Source organism: Dipodomys spectabilis, unplaced genomic scaffold (assembly GCF_019054845.1).
Source record: "Dipodomys spectabilis isolate Male_0828 unplaced genomic scaffold, ASM1905484v1 ptg000030l, whole genome shotgun sequence".
Classification (NCBI taxonomy): Eukaryota; Metazoa; Chordata; class Mammalia; order Rodentia; family Heteromyidae; genus Dipodomys; species Dipodomys spectabilis.
Genome location: NW_024870707.1, coordinates 12,930,505 through 12,948,083, shown reverse-complemented (window position 1 = coordinate 12,948,083; position 17,579 = coordinate 12,930,505). Strand labels below are relative to the sequence as shown.

At 61.7% G+C, this 17,579-nt stretch overlaps 1 protein-coding gene across 1 annotated transcript; it reads right to left on the bottom strand.

The window, feature by feature from the left end:
• Positions 1-2,022: 2,022 nt before the first annotated feature.
• On the bottom strand, positions 2,023-5,593 carry Gal (galanin and GMAP prepropeptide). Its single transcript, XM_042676636.1, has 6 exons — positions 5,565-5,593; positions 5,219-5,299; positions 4,857-4,911; positions 3,592-3,702; positions 3,376-3,453; positions 2,023-2,173 (listed from the first exon to the last, which is right to left on the bottom strand). Exons 2-6 carry the CDS (start codon positions 5,297-5,299, stop codon positions 2,100-2,102), a joined length of 399 nt encoding a protein of 132 aa, XP_042532570.1. The 5' UTR covers positions 5,565-5,593; the 3' UTR covers positions 2,023-2,099.
• Positions 5,594-17,579: the final 11,986 nt, after the last annotated feature.

Genomic DNA, 17,579 nt, shown 5'->3' with positions numbered 1-17,579 from the left:
TTCCAGTGCTAGCATAAGGTACGTGCTACATGAGCAGTTTTACACACTTGTACTTTTCTACTTATTTTTGTTGGTTTATATTGAGAGTCGAACTCAGGGCCTAGTGCTTGCTAGGCAGGCACTCTACTACTTGAGCCACATGCCTCTCCTGTTAACTAGGTTTGGCCAGACCTTTTCCTTTAGTTATTTTTGGAATAGGGTTTCATGTTTAAGCCTGAGCTGGCCTGGACTACCATCCTATTTATGCCTGTTAAGTAGCTAGGATGGCAGGCATGTGCTACTCTGCCCACTATCAGTTGAAATGGGGTCTCACTAACTTTTTGTGTGAGCTGACCTCAAATCTCACCCAACCAATCTCAGCCTCCCACGTAGTTGGAAATACAGACCATGTATTATTATTATTACACCTTTGGACTTTTGAAACAAAGCCCAGGCAGGACTTGAACTTGACATCCCTGCTTCAGTCTTCTGAGTGCTGGGATTACATGCATGTACCACCATGCCAGGTATGCATTTTTCCCCTGGATATTTTCAGTCCACTCTGGGTTGAGTCTGAGGTTGGAAGCTGATGGCGGGCCTGTGGCATGGCCTCATCAGAACCCGACCTGTCCATTGGGCTGCAGTCAGCGTGGAAGCCGAGGACCACCTTCCACCCTCTCCTGAGAATCATCCCCTCCTCCGTCCCTTTGCTGGCAGCCCCCTCCCCCTCGCGCCTTCCCCCCCTTGTAGATGCTGCCACCTCCCCTTCTTCACCCAGTCCTTGAGGGAAAGTCTGGAGGAGAGGTGACGGCATGATCAGGGGGATCCCCAGGGCAGCTCCTTGGGGGCGAGGTAAAGAGAGGCAGACTGGCAGCCACTAAGGTACTGAGCGCCTACTTAGGGTGGCGCCCCACGCGCTGGGGCAGGGGGCAGGAGGGGGACCCTCGCATGCGGCACTGGCCTGGGCCCTGTGGGGTGTACTGGAGTTTGCCAGCCCTGGAGAGGCGTGCACAGGCTGGAGGCCGGGCAGGGGCAGGTCTGGAGGATCCGGAGCTAGGGCTGAGCAGGGACAGGAATGAGGCAGGAAGGACACGGCGCGGTACAGCTTGGGCCGGGGAAGCAGCTGCTGCTGGCCTGGGCTGGCAGAGGAAGCAGTCTCCTGACATGGGGCGGAGCTCCTAGGCCATGAGAGGAGGAAGGCAGGTCTGGAGCCCGCAAGCCTCACTATGCAGAGGCAAGGGCTGGGCAGGATGGGGATCTACTGTGCGCGTGGGCTGCTCCGTCGCGGGGGATGGGGGGGTGCTGTGCTGGGTCACCTGGCCTGGCGTCTTCCCCACTCTGCTCTAGGAAGTGTTGCCTGCAGACACAGCCAGTCCTCTGCCCCGAGGACAACGGAGAAAAGGCCGGGCACTGCTCCCCAGGCAAGCGAGCCAGGCCTCGCTAACTTAGTGGAGCTGTTTGGCTTTCCTCAGCACTGGCCCGTCTGTGGACTGTCCCCACTCCCCTCACCCCTGCGCACCGCATGGCCCTGCCTGGCCTTTTCTCAAGCCCCGCCGCTCGGCTCACCCTCTCCTCTGTCCCCCACACCCCAGAGCACCTGCACCTCCAGGCACCGTTCGCCTGTGTGCTTTGTTCGTGGCGGCCACACACTAGTCTTCTGTTAGGAAGATAGCGCATGGTGAGCTCGGCTGACCTGCAGGCGACCCTGCTGGAAGCCAGCAAGGACAAGACAGTCCGTGACAGTCCCACCTGCAATCAGCTATGCAGAAAAAGCCGGAAGTGGCGCCATGCCAGCCCCGAGCAAAAGAAACTCAGGGACAGCGCCCAGGCTCTGAGTTCAAGCCCCACAACCAACAAAAAATAAACATAATCACAGAAAATGATTTATAACCCTCAACAAGGTGTGTCTCTTCCACACATTGTGCTGCTGCTGCTGCTGCTGCTGCTGCTGCTGCTGCAAGAGCCAGACCACTCAAATAGCTGCTGGTTTTTATTTATCACTCAAAACCCAAACCAAAAACAAAGCAGAGGAGAGGGATGGACGGGCGAGTGTCATCTTCAAGCGTGGCTCTGAACGCCACACAGGTGGGCGTGGCCAGGGCGGCAGCCGCAGCTTGGGGCTATTCAGGGTCTTCGGGGTCTTCTAAGGACGCGGCCCAGGGCAGGCCAGGCAGGCTGTCGAGGGCCCCAGCCTCTGGAGAGCAAAGGAGCGCACGTAGGTGGCAAGTTCCACAGAGCTACATGCCACCCACCCTACACCCCGCACCCCACACCCTGGACCCAGCACCCCGCACCCAGCACCCAGCACCCCGCACCCAGCACCCCACACCCAGCACTCCGCACTATGCACCTTGTACCCAGCACCCCGCACTACGCACCCTGTACCCAGCACCCCGCACTACGCACCCCGCACCCTGCACCCAGCACCCCGCACCCAGCACCCCATGCTGGAATCCAGGGGATCTCCTCTCCAGAGCCCAGGATTCTGTCCTAACTTAGCTCAGCACCCTCCACCCCCAGTTCAAATGACTCAATCCTGCTTGACACAGCTGAGCCTCAGTCCTCAGTGGCGCTTTGACAAAGCACCTGCTTGAGTAATGACCACGTCTCCTGGCGGAAAGACTTCCACCTCACACGATGACAAACGGAGCAGCCTGCCGCTGCAGGAGCACTCCACTCCCCCCGCGCTGGGCCCCCCCAAGGGGGCCCCTAAGCCCCTCCCCTACATGCACCCAAGTCCTTCAGCCAAGTCAGGGAGAGCTGTGGTGCCCGCTGGCCGCTGATGAGAGCCACCCGAGAGAGAGATGCCAAGAGCCAGCAGGACTTTGCCAAACCACCAGAAAACTGACCGGCACACATTGTCAGCCAATGCCTGCTGGAGGGACAGTGGCAATTCCATGCCAGCGGGGTTCCCGGGCCGGGCCCGGCCTCCAAGTGCTGGCTGCTGCCCTGTCTCAGGGATCCCTCCACCACAGGCGCTGACTGTGGGGGTCAAAGACTGTCCAGGACCAGAGCCTGCTCACTGGGGCTCAAAGGCTGCCCGAAGCTTCTGGAAAAGCCCCTGTGCGCTGAGATCCAGCCCGTGGGTGGCCAGGTAGAGAACGCAGTTCCACACGGCCACCAAAGAACCTGGCTGGGCAGTGGGGTCACCAGGCCCAAATGTGGGCCAGGAGAGAGCCCTGTCCCAGAGCTCCCTCCCCTGGGAAGGAGGTGTGGCTGGCACGCAGGGCGGCGGCAGGGGTCTGCTCCTCCCCGAGGGTCTTCTGCAACCCTTCCATTAAAAAATAAAATCTCATCCCTCCCCCGCCCCCGTTCTGCAGCGGCGCTGGGTGCCACCACGCTCTGCCGTGGGTCCCCTCCGCCCCAGCACCCCCCATGCCAGACCCTTCCACGAACCTTTGAGATGCAAGAAAGTCAGAAAGTCGACCAGGGTGCGCACGATATTGTTCTCAGGCAGAGCGCGGTCGTAGCCCCCTGGGGGACAGAAAGATCGCCTGTCACAGCCTGCGGAGGAGGGGAGCACCGTGGTCCGCTCCCTGGCCCTCGCCCCCCGGGCTCGCTGCTTCCACCCTGGCCGCAGGTGTGGTGAGGCGGCCGTAGCTTGGGCCTCACCGGGCTTCGCTGCCGCCCCGGCCTCCGCTGCCGCCCCGGCCTCCGCCTGCAGCTCCCTCTTGCCGGTGACGCCCTGCTTGTCACTGAATGACCGGTGGCTGTCCACGGCATCTGCGGAGAGGGTGGAGTCTGGCTGCTGCCACTGGCTCTGCCCCTGTGGAGACCCCAGCCGAGCCCGCGGGCCGGACCACCCAGAACCACCACAGGGTGGGGACCCGCAACCCCGAAAACAAGCAGGAGCTCAAAAACTGTGAACTGTGATGGAACTAGACTTTTTTTTTCCCCCCAAAGAACAGGTGGACTGGAGTCAGAGGAAGAGGGAGGGAGGAAGGAGGGAGGGGAGGGAGGGGGCTGTGTGCAAACAGGGACAGACACCCCTGGGGGGCTGTGGTAGCCTTGAGAGGGAAAGCCAAGTGGAGTTCACAAAACAAGGGAACAAAGAGCCAGAATGCGCGCCCAGAGAACAGCAATGGCGATGGGGGGGTGCGGGCAGAGGGCAAGGCCCGGACGCCACAACGTCTCGGGGTCAGGATTGGGGGGCGCTCTTTTCTTCCTGTGGGGCCTGGGGACAGTGTGTGGACCTCAGGCCACCTGCAAGGGCAGCAGGACAGCAGGACAGCAGGACAGCAGGGCCCTGCTGCCGCTCTGGGTCACCTCCACACCACTGAGCGGCCCCTCTGCTGGGGGGTGAGGAGGAGGGAGACTGTGCGCTGGGCGCATGGAGGCAGGGGCAATTTTAGGGGTGGCCGTCCAGACCTGAATGCACCCGTCCACCGTGGAGAGCCGGCTACTTCGGGACAGTTACCATCAAACACCACTGCCCAGGCCAGCCAGACGCGGGCCCCACTGGACACGGACCGCGGCCCCGCCCTCTGCCCTCTGCCCTCTGTCCCCTGCCCTGCCCTCTGCCCTCTGCCCTGGTTCCCTCCACGCCTAGGTCCTGCTCCACCTAACGAAGCGGAGACCCTGGGGGAGCGCAGAGGCCGGTCGGCCCGGGGCTCGGGAGGGGCCCGGTCTGGTCTCGGGTCACTCGATGGGCTCCGGGGCGCTCGGGGGGCTCGGGGAGCAGCGTGGCCCCGGTGTTGGGCGGGGGAGGCTGAAGCAAAGCCTGGAGGGACCCCACTAAGAGGCGGGGAAGCTTCTGGAACAGGTGCTCGGGTCAAATGTGCAGCGCAGCGTGCGGACATCCTGGTGGGCAGCAGCCGGGAGGCCCCGGGCCCCTGGGAAGCTGAGGAAGAGGGGGGCGAGGGGCCCGCGGCACTCACGGGGGCCCAGGAGGTAGCCGGCGCTGTTGAGGGTCCAGCCCCGCTTCTCCTTGGCCTGGGCGGGGAACAAGGAAGGGGTCGGCGGGGCGGCGGGGCGGCCGAGGCGGACGCGCAGCGCGCTCCCCTCGGTGGGGCCCAGCCCGCCAGCCCCGGGCCCCGTCGGCCCCGCGCGCTCCGCGCCCCGCGTGCTCTGCCCCGCGTGCTCCGCCCCCCGCGCGCTCCCGGCCCCGTCCCGCCGTCGGCCCCCGTCCCTCCCGGACCCGCCGTGCGCTCCGGCGGCGCGGGGACCCTTTCTCCCGCCGCCTTCTCCCGAGGTGCGGCCGTCCGTGGCCGTCCGTGCGCTCCGCGCGCCCCGCACTCACCGCTGTCCCGAGCCCCGTAGTGGTCGACAGGGCGGCGGCGAGCAGAAGCGCGGCGAGCAGGAGCGCGCGGACCCGGGCCATCTGCGGGGCACGGGGCATGGGGTAACGCGGGGCGATGCGGGGCGGGGTGGGGCGCGGCGGTGGGGCCGGGGCGCGGGGCGATGCGGGCGCGGCGGTGGGGCCGGGGCGATGCGGGGCGATGCGGGGCGCGGCGGTGGGGCCGGGGCGATGCGGGGCGATGCGGGCGCGGCGGTGGGGCCGGGGCGCGGGGCGATGCGGGCGCGGCGGTGGGGCCGGGGCGATGCGGGGCGATGCGGGCGCGGCGGTGGGGCCGGGGCACGGGTACCGTGAGCGGCGCGGGGCGGAGCGCGGCGGGGCCGGGGGCGGTGGCGGAGCAGGCGTCGGTGGCCGGGCGGGCAGGCGGCGCTCAGCACATGGCCGGCGGGCGAGGTGCGGGTCCCGAGCGTCCGCGGCCAAGCCACCGCCGCCGCTATTTATCGGTGCGGAGTCCGCGTCACCGCCCCCGCCCGCGCCGCCTCCCCCCATCCCCCCCCCCCCCCCCCGCCGCCTCGGCCCGCGGGGCCCGGACGCCACCAGCGCCGGACGTAGCCGTCCTGCAGGGCAGAGCCTGGCCCGGCGTGGGTCCCCGCGGTCCCCGAGGATGGCGGGGGGGGGGGGGGAGGGAGACCCAGGCCCCCGAGGATGGCGGGGGAGACCCCGAGGATGGCGGGGGGGTGGGGACCCGGACCCCCACAAGAGCCTCTCCGCGGTCAGAGCGCCCTGTGCCGCCCAGGGGAAGGCGCCTGGCCCGGAACGGGTGGCGGCCTCCGCCCTCCCCGGCTCGGGGCCCCGGGTCACAGGACCCGGTCACCGGTGGGGATGCATCGGCCCCCGCGCTGGGGACTTGGGGACGCGCGCACGTGCGCACATACATACATATGCTCACACACTTATACACACATACGCACATGCACACGCATGCACTGTGCACACACATGCACGCACGCCCGGTGAGGAAGGACTCCAGGCCCCGAGGGCTCAGGCTGGGCGCCCGTGGGGAGGCACGTCGGGACTTTGGAGAGGGGCTGGGCACTGCGTCCCGAGGGGAATGGCGCGCTCCGCCGCGGCCCGGGCTTCAGCCGCCTGGATGGGAAGGGCGGAGGCGGACTGGGGTGAGGGGGAGCTCAGCTCCCCACATCCTCCCGGCGGGGCCTCACCCGTGCCCTGGGCAGCTGGGCAGCGGAGATCACAGCTGGGACAGCCCTGTTGGAGATGAGCCTTGGGGCGCCCCCCCTCCAGCCGCGCAGCTCCGTGCACCATCCCCCTCCTCCAGGAGGCGCTTAGTTGGTTTGAAGAAAGAAATGTTAAATCTAAAGTTGGGACGAACTTTTGTTGTTGTTTTGTTTTTAAAGAAAGCACAAAACAGACTTTGGGAGGAGCACGAAGCCGCGAGGCCGCGAGCCTCTAAGACAACCTCTCTGAGTCACCTCCAGAAACGGAAAAACCAAACCAGACCAAAGCTGGGCACGGGGGTCCCCTGCAGTCCCAGCTGCTTAGTGGGGTGAGCGCAGCGCAGCCCGTGGGCCACGGGGGGGGGGGGGGGACTGGGGGGGCGCAGATGTCACCTGGGGCTGAGGTCGCTGGATGGCAGCATGGGCTTGGGGACGGGAGAAGCCCGCCGGACCCGTCTCCGTGGAGCGCAGCTGGATGCCGTGGCGCACACCCATGGTCCCAGCGACATGCCACGCCTGAAAGTAGGCAGAGGGTGGCCCAGCAAGCCCAGAGGCTGGGAACCCCCGTCCCAAAAGGAACCCGTGAAAAGCAGGGCTGGAGGCATGGCTCAGCCGTAGGTCACCAGCCTGAAAGCCAGAGACTGAGTTCAGATCCTCAGGACTGAAGGACAAAAGGAAAGAAAGTAAGACTTGTATCTTTCAGCTACTCTTTCTGTCTTCTTTTTATGCTTCAAAAGAAACTTTAGGTGGTTTATGGGGTGGGAGTGTCCTTGTGACAAACACACTTTGTCTTTGAACTGGGACGTGGAGGCCCCAGGTTTTGGTCTCGGACTGGAAAGAAGGTGTCACTGCAGACAAACCAGATGAACACCTGCTTCACCTGAGACCATGGAATTCGCTCCTGGGGATCTGAGCTGTGCCTTGTCCCAGGTTCAGGAGCAGCGGTGTTGGGCAGTGAGGGTGAACCCTGAGGAGGCGTAGGGTTTAGAAAGGATGAAGAAGAAGAGCATGAAAACAACAACAAAGCCAAAGCCATCACAGTGGCAGGCACTGTAGTTCAGCTGCTGGGAAGACAGAGACAGGAGAAGTGCTTGTGCCCAGGATTTCAGGAGCTGCTTCAAGTAGTGAGTAGCCGTCTCAAAATAGAGAGCTGGGCGTGAGTGGCCCTAGTTACTCAAGAGGCTGAGATCTGAAGATGATGGTTCAAGTCAATACAGGTAGGAAAGTCCATGAGACTGGTATAATTTAAGTGGCAGAGTGCCAGCGGTGAGAGACAATACCAAGCCTAGTACTAGTACAACAGAAAAGGAAAAGCGAGAGAGGGAGGGAGAAAGAGAGAAGGAAAAAGAGAGAGAGAAAGGGAGGAAGGAAGGGAGGGAAGAGAGAAAGGAGGGAGGAAGAAGGAAGAAAGGCACCCAAAATACCCAGACTCCACAACTATGCCCCTGCCCCCCCTTCCTCCAGCAGGGTCCCCCATCACTGCTCCCCGTTTTACACAGGTGGAGGGGATTCTGTTCAGATCCTGGAATGTGACAGCACCCATGGCCCAGGGACTGGTAAGGGGGGGACTGGGCTGGGCTGGGCCAGGGCCTGCTGGGCTTTCCTGTTCCCACATCCAGGTTTGTCCAGACAAATGAGGACATTTAGGATGACAGACAGTTTCCCGGTACAAGCCGTGCTGGAGCCCACACCCCATGTTCTAATGGGCTCCTCGCTCAGCGGTGACCCAAAGGGAGTCATTGTCAGCTTGTCATCTTCAAGGCAGCGCAGTGTGAGGCAGACAAAGTGGGTCACCATTAGCGTAATGGACACGAAGCTGAGAGCCTCATTTTCTCCTGCCTGTGACCGGCCCGTCCGCCCCTCAGGCTCACTCATCACAGAGAAAACGCAACCGCAAAGAGCTGGGGCCCAGGACACCCAGAGGGTGCTCCACACAGAAGCACAGTCCCTGCCTGCCCTGCCCAGGCTGCGGGGGCTCTGCCCTCGTGGTGATTCCTGTCTCGTGGAAGCCCAGAGCGGCAACAGTTATACAAATAAAACCTGACTGTCACGACACCACCAACCCATTTGGAAGCCACCCAGGCCCCCGGCCACCCCCAATGCAGCTCCCCTACGAGCCCAGTTCTCACATAATATTCTAGGGTGACCCTCTGACAAGCAGAGGGTCTCACATGGACAGGCTCTTTCTGATCCTTCTTCCTGGTCCCTGCGTGAATGTGAGGGCTGGAGGCAAGCAACCCCTTTGAACCACAGGTGAACTTCAGGTGACAGCGCTCATGAAGGAGCCTGCCCTGTACAACAGAGAAAGACACTCTTTCTGCTTTGAGCCAGTGTTCTTTGGGGTTTTGTATTTTGGAACTGCTCTGCTCGCTGTCTCAATGGAAGGCTACACCAACGCCAGTACTGGTGATGGGCTGACAAAGCGAGGGGCCAGGAAGAGGGCAGGGTGGTTGTGCACTCTGCTGGTGCCGCGTGGGCTCAGAGCCAGGAACTGCCTGGTTGGTGCAAACCTTGCCCTTTAGGTGAATGGAAAAATCAGAGCCCTGGACCCATGGTTGTCTGCTGACCACATCCCACCCACCGGCCAACACGGTGGTCATGGAAGAGAGCCCCCGAAACTACTCATTGTACTCACCAACAAACACGCTGACAGGAAACAACTACTTAAAGATCATTAAGAAAACTAAAGTTTGAGCAATCACATAGCTAGTGCTTAAGCTGAAGCCTGTCACAAATCCCGAGATGTGCCAACCAAAAAGACCTAAGACCTTACCAAATCTGTTCAGACTGACCTTTAGGGGCTTTATTATGTCATTTATCTAACCATATTTACTTTATAATTAATAATCATCTGCCAATGTAAAGAAGCAACCAGCGGTTTGCAAAGCACCTGGCTGGCGCGAGGGTGCGCGAGTAGAATTGTGTCTTTCTGTGGGAGTGCTCCAGACCCTTGCGCAACCCTGCCTCACCCACAAGCCACGTCCCTAGCCCACTGAGCCCCGCCCCACAACAAAGCCACGCCCACCCGCAAGTCCCACCTCTTGTAGAGCCACACCCCTTGGTTGACTACAACCCCACCCCTTCGCCCAAGCCCCACCCCATCCCACAAGTCCCATCTCTTGAAGAGCCCAGCCACACTCTTGATTGGTTGCAACCCTGCCCTTTCGCCCAAACCCCACCCCAGACACTTGGCTCTTTCTGTGACTGGCTGGGGCGGGCGTCTCCGGAGAGCGTGGCCCCCTGGGTCGGGGGGCCGGTCACAGGGCAGGTCCCACGGTGCCCTGCCTCCCGCCCACCCTGAGTCAGATCCGGGCAGCGACCCTGGCCACACAGGAGCTGGACGGGCAGGTGGCCTAGGAGGGGTCAGTGCCAGCACGAAGCGAATCCCCCCAGGAGGAGGGTCAGCACCAGGACTGGACGAATCCACCCCCAGGAGGAGGGTCAGCGCCAGGACTGGACGAATCCACCCCCAGGAGGAGGGTCAGCGCCAGGACTGGACGAATCCACCCCCAGGAGGAGGGTCAGCGCCAGGACTGGACCAATCCACGCAGGACTGGCGAATCCCCCCAGGAGGGGTCAGACCCCCCCCCCTCCTTCCTGGGTGCTGGGCTCACAAGCCTGTATAACCAGCTCTCCTCCCGCCCCCATTCCATCATGCCTGGTGGGAACTGTCTGCTGCTTTCTCCACACCTCCTCTGGGAGCCTTCTCTGCCTGCTCCCTTGAGTCCCAGCGAGCTCTCGGAGGGGGACAGCTCCCAGGCCTCTTCCCCAGCTGGGACGTGGTGAGCAGAGGTGACTCATGGCTGTTGGAGGCTCTGTGTCACCTACTGGGAATTGCTGAGGCCGTTTCCCGATGAACTCTTCCTCACTCCCTTCCCTCAGCTGTTTCCTGGAGGCAAAAGCACCTTGGTGGTTTTGTGCTGGCTATTTGCTGTCTAGAACATTCTTGCCACGTAGTTCCAGCCACCCCATTTTCTTAAGGAACGAGTAAAAACCAAGAAGTCCAGGCAGCCGGTTCTCACACGCCGCTGTCTGCCTCCTCCCCTTGGAAGACTGCTTTCACTGCAGTCTGGCCAAGTCCAGACTCCCACTGAGCCCACATCTCCCTCACCTCAGCCCCTCCTTTCCTCTGAGCCCCTCACTGCTATGCAGCATGTTCCCTCACCCCAAATGACGCCCCAGGTGTCATTAGACAAATATGAACATACAACATGCAGTTAATTTCCAGTAGATATTCCATGCAATATGCAGACTCTAACATACTAAAGAATATTTTGTACCCTGGGCACCGCATGGCTCACGCCTGTCATCCTAGCTGCTCAGGAGGCTGAGATCTGAGGATCAGGGTTCAAAGCAGCCTAGGCGGGAAAGTCTGTGAGACTTATCTCAAATGAACCACCAGAAAACCAGAAATGGTGCTGTGGCTCAAGTGGTAGAGCGCTCACCTTGAGCTGAAGAGCTGAGGGACAGCGCCCAGGCGCAGAGTTCAAAAAACTTTTTGGCTTGGCACTTGTGGCTCGTGCCTGTAATCTTAGCTACTTAAGAGGCTAAGTTCTGGGGCTGGGAAGGTGGCTCAATGGTAGAGTGCTTGCCTCGCATGCATGAGGCCCTGGGTTCAATTCCTCAGCAGCACATAAGCAGAAAAAGCTGGAAGTGGAGCTGTGACTCAAGTGGTAGAGCATTAACTTTGAGTTAGAAAGCCCAGGGAAACAGCACCCTGGCCCTGAGTTCAAGCCCCAGGATGCCCCCCACACACACCCCTTTGTGGATTATCTGGAATCCACATTACACATGTTTTGAGGGGCAGAGGGAAGGTAGGAGCTGGGCCCTCAGAGCCAAGTGCTCAGCCATGGGAAGTAAAAGGACCTGTTGTAATCTGTAATTTTTTAAAGACATAGATCTGGTAGAAATGGACATAAGTACTCATTAAGAGGAAATCAGGTTGTCAGGGCCCCTGTGATTCCTGGTCAACAGAAGGCTTCACATGACCCAGGGGAAAAATTAAATTCTCAAACCTGTTATCCTATTTGAAGGGTCAGGCGAACTTCTCAAAGGAAGGACATGGCCAATTACCGTTGCCAGGGCCAGCTTTTTCCGGGGAGCACAGCTGTCCTACAAGCTACCCAGATGGCAGCTGCCCCCTACCCAACAGCTGCCTGTCCCTAAACCTGATTCGTCACCATAGAAACCACACTGTTGTCAGTGGGCATGGGCGTGGGGAGGAGGGTGTTGTGGTTCTGACAGGAGATGACACTTAGGGACAGCTGTCAGACCTGCCCCAGGCTTCCCCTGGCCACTGCCCTGGCCTGCTCAGTCTCCACCACTGAACTCGGTGATGTTTCCCTTCCCGGAATCCCACTGGTGTGCAGTGTTTCATGGAACAGCTTGCCCCAAAGTTTGGTGGTCTGGAAAAGCTATGTTCAGTTGCCATGGTGTTGCCATCCTGGCAGGGACAGATCGGGTCTGTCCCACACAGTGTCACTTTAACTTGTCACTCCTGCTGCTGGGAGATCAGGGCTGGATGGAGGCCAGTGTCGTTCATTCTCCCGGTCACACCTGCTTTGGCTTCCTCACAGGACGGCGGTCAATGCGCACAGCCTCTTAAGAGGTACACCATCACTTAGTCAGAACAGCCACCTCCTCATCCTGGCCCCAGCAGGTGGAGAAACAGACTTGGCCGGCGCTGGGCTGCCACGCGAGCTTCCTGGAGCCTAGCTGACCTTAACGCCATCATGGCCCCCCACGTTCTCCAGCATCGAGGCCATGTGTGCTGCTGTGGTGTTTCGGGCTCTCGGCCTGGCCCTCACCTCTCTCTCCCTGCACCGGCCGTCTCCAGGGCAGCGCGCGTGGCCTGGAAACGGCTTTGTCCGCGCCGTGCGCCTCCCTCGCTCCCAGGCCCGCCGGGCCCCGGCGGGGAGGCCTACCCCCGACACGCCCGGGGAGCCCCGCGGCCCGGGCTCAGCCAGCCCGCGCGGCTCAGGAAGGCAAGCGAGGGCAGGTCCAGGCCTGGCTGGCGTCAGTCAGTCCTAGCCAAACCATACGAGGGTGTTTCTAGAAGATACAAGGATAATCCGGGTGTTTATCCCAGCCTAAAGGAGGGAGGGAAAGCAAGGAGAACTGTTAGGTAGACAGGGAACATGGTGGGCTTAGCACGTGACAGGAAACGCACTGCTCATGAGGACATTCTTGTTCCCATGGTGCCTTGCTTCCTGCTCAAATGCTTCGTCCCAGAGTGCCTTGGGTGTCTATTCAACCAATGAAAAGATCCAGGGGATGCAGGCGCGAGGCATCGACCAATCAGCACCAAGCCCTGGGAAGTGGGAGGAGCTCGTGTCGGGCGCCGCCCTCCTGGGACGCGTCCTTGCAGACGCGGCTCGGGAGGCTTCCGCGGCGTCCTGTCTCCGCTGCCCTTTGCTCACCAGCGCCCGGGCGGCGCCGTCCGCTCCGAACGCTTCTCCTGCCTTTTATATAGGCCCCTGGCTCGGCCTGGACTGCAGCCAGGCCGCGGGCGCTGGCGCCTTTCCTTGCCTCCACCTTCCCGCCCGGGCAGCCGGGGCGGCCTTGGTCGCAGGCGCAAGAGGAGGCGTCGCGCAGGCTGCCCCAGACCCTCCGAGAGGGGGTGGCCGCAGCGTCTCGGGACAAGGGCTGGCAAGGCTGGCATGCGAAGCTGGCACGCGGCGGTGCAGAGAGGTGCAGAGGCCCTGGGCTGCTGCTCCCAGCCAGGCAGCCCGAGGCCGGGCAGCCATAATGAGCAGCTTTGGGGAAGATGAAAGGCCCCCCCCCCCCAGCGGCTTTCATGTCGCTGAGCCCCAACAGCCAGGCACCTCACAGATAAAGGCCTTTCATCTGGGGATTCAGTCACACAGTGGCCGGCCTGCCGGGGCCTGCGGCCTCAGCCCCTCCTAAGCCCCTTCCCAGCAGGGGTGATGTTCTCCAGGGCCGATGAGCACCCCCTCCCCTGTTGGCACCCCACAGGGGTCACCAGCCGTCTCTCCCCTTACCCAGGCTTCAGATGTGGAAAGCAGGGTCTGTGGAGGGCTGTCTGCCCCTGCCCGCAAGGGGTGAGGTCCGAGGCCAGGGAGCAACCAGTGCAAGGAGGAGGGAGGGGAGGGAGAGAGGGGAGGCCCAGGCTGGGGGGTGCTGAGAACGCAGAGGCAGAGCCAGTTTCTTCTGGGGCCCACCTCAGCCCCACGTGGCCTTGGCCAGGCTCGAGGGAGGCAGGGCCTTGGCTTTGCTGTGGGCACTGGGAAGGGAGCGGCAGGGCCGGGCAGGGGGCACACCTGGGCCGGAGGGGACAGCCACCAAAGGACCGTCCCTCAGGGAGGCCCAGGGCGAGGCTGGCCTCGTCCGTCCACAGTGGCCACCGCAGCCACCAAGATCCACTGCATGCCTTTGGCCGGCCCTCCACACTGGTGGCATGGATGTGTGCAGCCATGGATGTGTGCAGCTGGGGGGGGGTCCGCGGGGAGGGGGGGACTGTTCATTTTGCTTCCTCACTCCCTCCTTTAGGAGCTGGCCCCGTCCACTGCCTCGTTACAAGAAGAGAGTCCTCCTCCAAATGCGCCCTTTCCCCAGACATGACACACAGCCATGAACACAGGCACACCAGGAGTGAAACATCAAGATGGAAAAGTTCTTCAAGTTAGAGTGGGTGCCTGAGAGAGGCAGAGAAATCAAATCAGAAGTGGCTGTGGGGTACTGAGGCTGGGGGTTCAGAGGGCTGGGGGTATTGTGCATTGTGGGGGGTACTGAGGGCTGGGGGTACTGTGCACTGTGGGAGGTACTGAGGGCTGAGGGTACTGTGCACTGTGATGGGGTACTGAGGGCTGGGGGTACTGGGCCCTGTGTGGGGGGTGCTGAGGGCTGGGGGTACTGTACACTGTGGTAGGGTGCTGAGGGCTGGGGGTACTGTATGCTGTGGTGGGGTACTGAGGGCTGGAGGTACTGTGCATTGTTCAGTACTGAGGGCTGAGGGTGTGGGGGTATTATGCACTGTGGTGGGGTACTGAGGGCTGGGGGTACTGTATGCTGTGGTGGGGTACTGAGGGCTGGAGGTACTGTGCATTGTTTGGTACTGAGGGCTGGGGGTATGGGGGTATTACGCACTGTGGTGGGGTACTGAGGGCTGGGGGTACTGTATGCTGTGGTGGGGTACTGAGGGATGACGGTACTGTGTACTGTGGAGTACTGAGGGATGGGGTACTTGCACTGTTGGGTACTGAGGGCTGGGGGTACTGGGCCCTGTGTGTGGGGTGCTGAGGGTTGGGGTACTGTGTACTGTGTGTGGGGTGCTGAGGGCTGAGGGTACTGTGACTGTGGTGGGGTACTGAGAACTGGGGGTACTGTGCATTGTTGGGTATTGAGGGTTGGGGTACTGTGTACTGTGGGGGGTACTGAGGGCTTGGGGTACTGTGCACTGTGATGGGGTGGTGAGGGCTAGGGGGTGCTGTGGCTGTAGGGTGCTGAGGGCCGGGCTGGCTGAGTGGCCTCTGTCACTGTTGAGCTGACAGCGGCTTTGGGAAAAGATGTGGAGGCGTGTGGGGAGAGAGGCTGCCCAGCCCAGGGAGCTGCTGGTGCCGACCCAAGCCCATGGGGGAGGGGGAGCAGCGGCCTCAGGGCAACCCCTTCCCCCACTGCATGCAGGACCTGGGAGGAAGAAGTTGCCTGTCACTGACCGCATTTCCCGGGTGACACACCTGTAACCCCAGTGCCTGGGGCCAGGCTGAGGGGGTGAGGTCTTTCGGGGTGGTTAGGGCATGGGGGGCCTGGCCTAATGGGACTCATGCCCTGAAGAGAAGCAATACCTAACCCTGGCTACTCCGGAGGCTCAGATCCGAGGATCACGGTTCAAAGCCAGCCCAGACAGGGAAGTCCCTGAGACTCTTATCTCCCACGAACCACCAAAAAGCTGGAAGTGGAGCTGCGGGTCAAGTGGTAGAGCACCAGCACTCAATAGGATGGTGTGTAGGTTCTCTGGCTTGCTGGGTGGGGACCTCCACTGAGCAGCAACACCCTCCGCTCAGGGAGGCCTGAGGGGGTGGCAGGGCGGGGTGGGGTCCCCCAGCTCTCCCTGCCAGTGCCCTGGCTCCAGCACCTTCTGGTGAGGAGAGGCTCCCTCCAACGCTCGCAGGGTGGGGGTGAGATGGTTTGGTTTGGTTTTAAGGAAGTTCATCTGTGCTGATCATTCGATTAGGAATCTCACCGGGGATGGAGACTTTATTTTTTTTTTAAAGGGCAGAGATAACCTAATAACTCAAATCTGATTTGCCAACAGAGACTGCGCTGCTCAGGGTCACTGTGCTGGCAGCGGGCTGGAGGGGCCACGCGGGGACAGAGGCTGGGGTCCAGTTCTCATGGCGTCCTGTCCACTTGGTATGGGAAGTTGGCCGTCTCCCAGTCCGGGCTGTGTGGAGTGTGGGGGGGGGGGGGAATGGTGGACACCAGCTCAGGTCAGAGTGCCCAAGCCTGGCACACACACGCACACACATGCGCACGCACACACACACACACACACACACACACACACACTGGCCGAGAGTGCCTACTCTTCTCCCCTCTCCAGCCAGGACCAGGGACTTAACACCAGTACCCCATGTGCAGCCCCTGCTCAGAGCCAAGCATGGAGATGTTTAAGGTGCACCGAGTGGCCTTTTTGGTCTGCACCCCAGCCCCGGCTGTGGAGGAGGGGAGAGGGGAGGGCGCTGGGGGAGGGTGCTGGGGGAGGCCGCTGGGGGAGGGCGCTGGGGGGCTTCAGGAGGGAAGCTTCAGAGGCAGCTAAGCCTCTCCTCCCTCTGGGCAGGGCAGGGGAGGTGAACCCCAGGGGCTGCCAGTACCTGCAGTGGCCCAGCGCTGGGCAGGTGCAGACCAAAAAAGGCTACCTAGTGCCCCCTAACACCTCCGATTGCTCAGCCCTGCACAGGTACTGGTACTAAGCCCCAGGTGCTGGCAGGAGCTCAGGTAACTTGTTCTTGGCTGCAGAGGGGAGGAAGGGCATTGCGGGGCTGCCCGGCCCTCACTCCGGCCCGAGCTGACGTCCACTGGGCCCCACTCCACATAGCCCAAAATCCTGAGGAGACACCCGGCCACCCCGACACATCAGTGTAGTGGTGGGGTAGGGCTTCCAAGGAGGGCTTGGTTGGGTGTGCATTCATTCTGTCCCGCACTCTGCTCCTCCTCCTCTGTCCCCCACCCTCCACCGGCTCCCATGGGTGCTGTGAACCTCCCAGCACCCAGGGCCCCAGGGATAATGCCCTGCTCAGGAGCTGGTGGATCTTGTCCGGGTGGGGGCCAGAGCATCACCCTCATCACACAGGACCCCTGAAGTCATCCTGGGGCTGCACCAGCCGGCCCCCCAGTGAAAAGGGGTGCAGGGACTCGGAGAGCCGGAGACACCCCCCTCCAGCCCCAGTCTGCTTTTCAACAAGGAAGCGCGCCCCGGCAGCACACAGCAGCCTCATTGGTGCTGAAATGATCCGTGATCTGGGCCACTGAGCCTGGGCGCGGCGCCGGCTTTTCCTAAACCCAGCTGAATGCCCTCCTCCACGCGGCGTGGCCGGGGTGGACACTGGAATTTGGGATTTGCAGGTTTTCTCACGTGTTTCCTTTTTCCCTTTCACCTGTCCACTGCGCAGACACGAGCTCCCTCCTCTGAGCATCGTGGTTTGGGCTGGGCCTGGGGGGCGGGCTGGCCAGGGAGACCGGGATGTGCCCCCCGGACCTGTGAATGGGGGGGCAGAGCCTCTGCCCACGCCTTTTGCATTTTTATTTCTTTACTTGCGTCTCCATGCGTAGCTTTAATATTGGAAACCGTGGAAGACAAATGGAGCTGCTTCACTTTGGCCTCCCCAAACGCGATTTGCATTGCATTTGAAAGTCTATTAAGAACACATTTCAGGATGATTTGCTGGAATCAAGAAATCCAACTGAGAACATTCTAGATGACTGGCCTTTTAGAGTCAAGGTCAGTTCACAATGGATGGTGAGCTTGGGCACCCGCACCCAGCAGGGCTGGGCACGGGTCAGCACGCGTGGCAGGGCAGGACCACCCCGGGGCTCCATCCGGACCCGCGAGGCCGAGGGCGGGGCGGAGCTGCCAGCCGTAGCCGCCCGGGGCCAAACCAAAGGCCGGC

Excerpts from the sequence above, each read along its gene's own strand:
- Gal (XM_042676636.1), bottom strand. The coding sequence starts at position 5,299 with ATGGCCCGGGTCCGCGCGCTCCTGCTCGCCGCGCTTCTGCTCGCCGCC. Across the intron at positions 3,703-4,856 it reads CGGCTACCTCCTGGGCCCCC|ATGCCGTGGACAGCCACCGG; the intron begins GTGAGTGCCGCG and ends CCCTCTCCGCAG. Across the intron at positions 2,174-3,375 it reads GACTTTCTTGCATCTCAAAG|AGGCTGGGGCCCTCGACAGC; the intron begins GTTCGTGGAAGG and ends TTTGCTCTCCAG.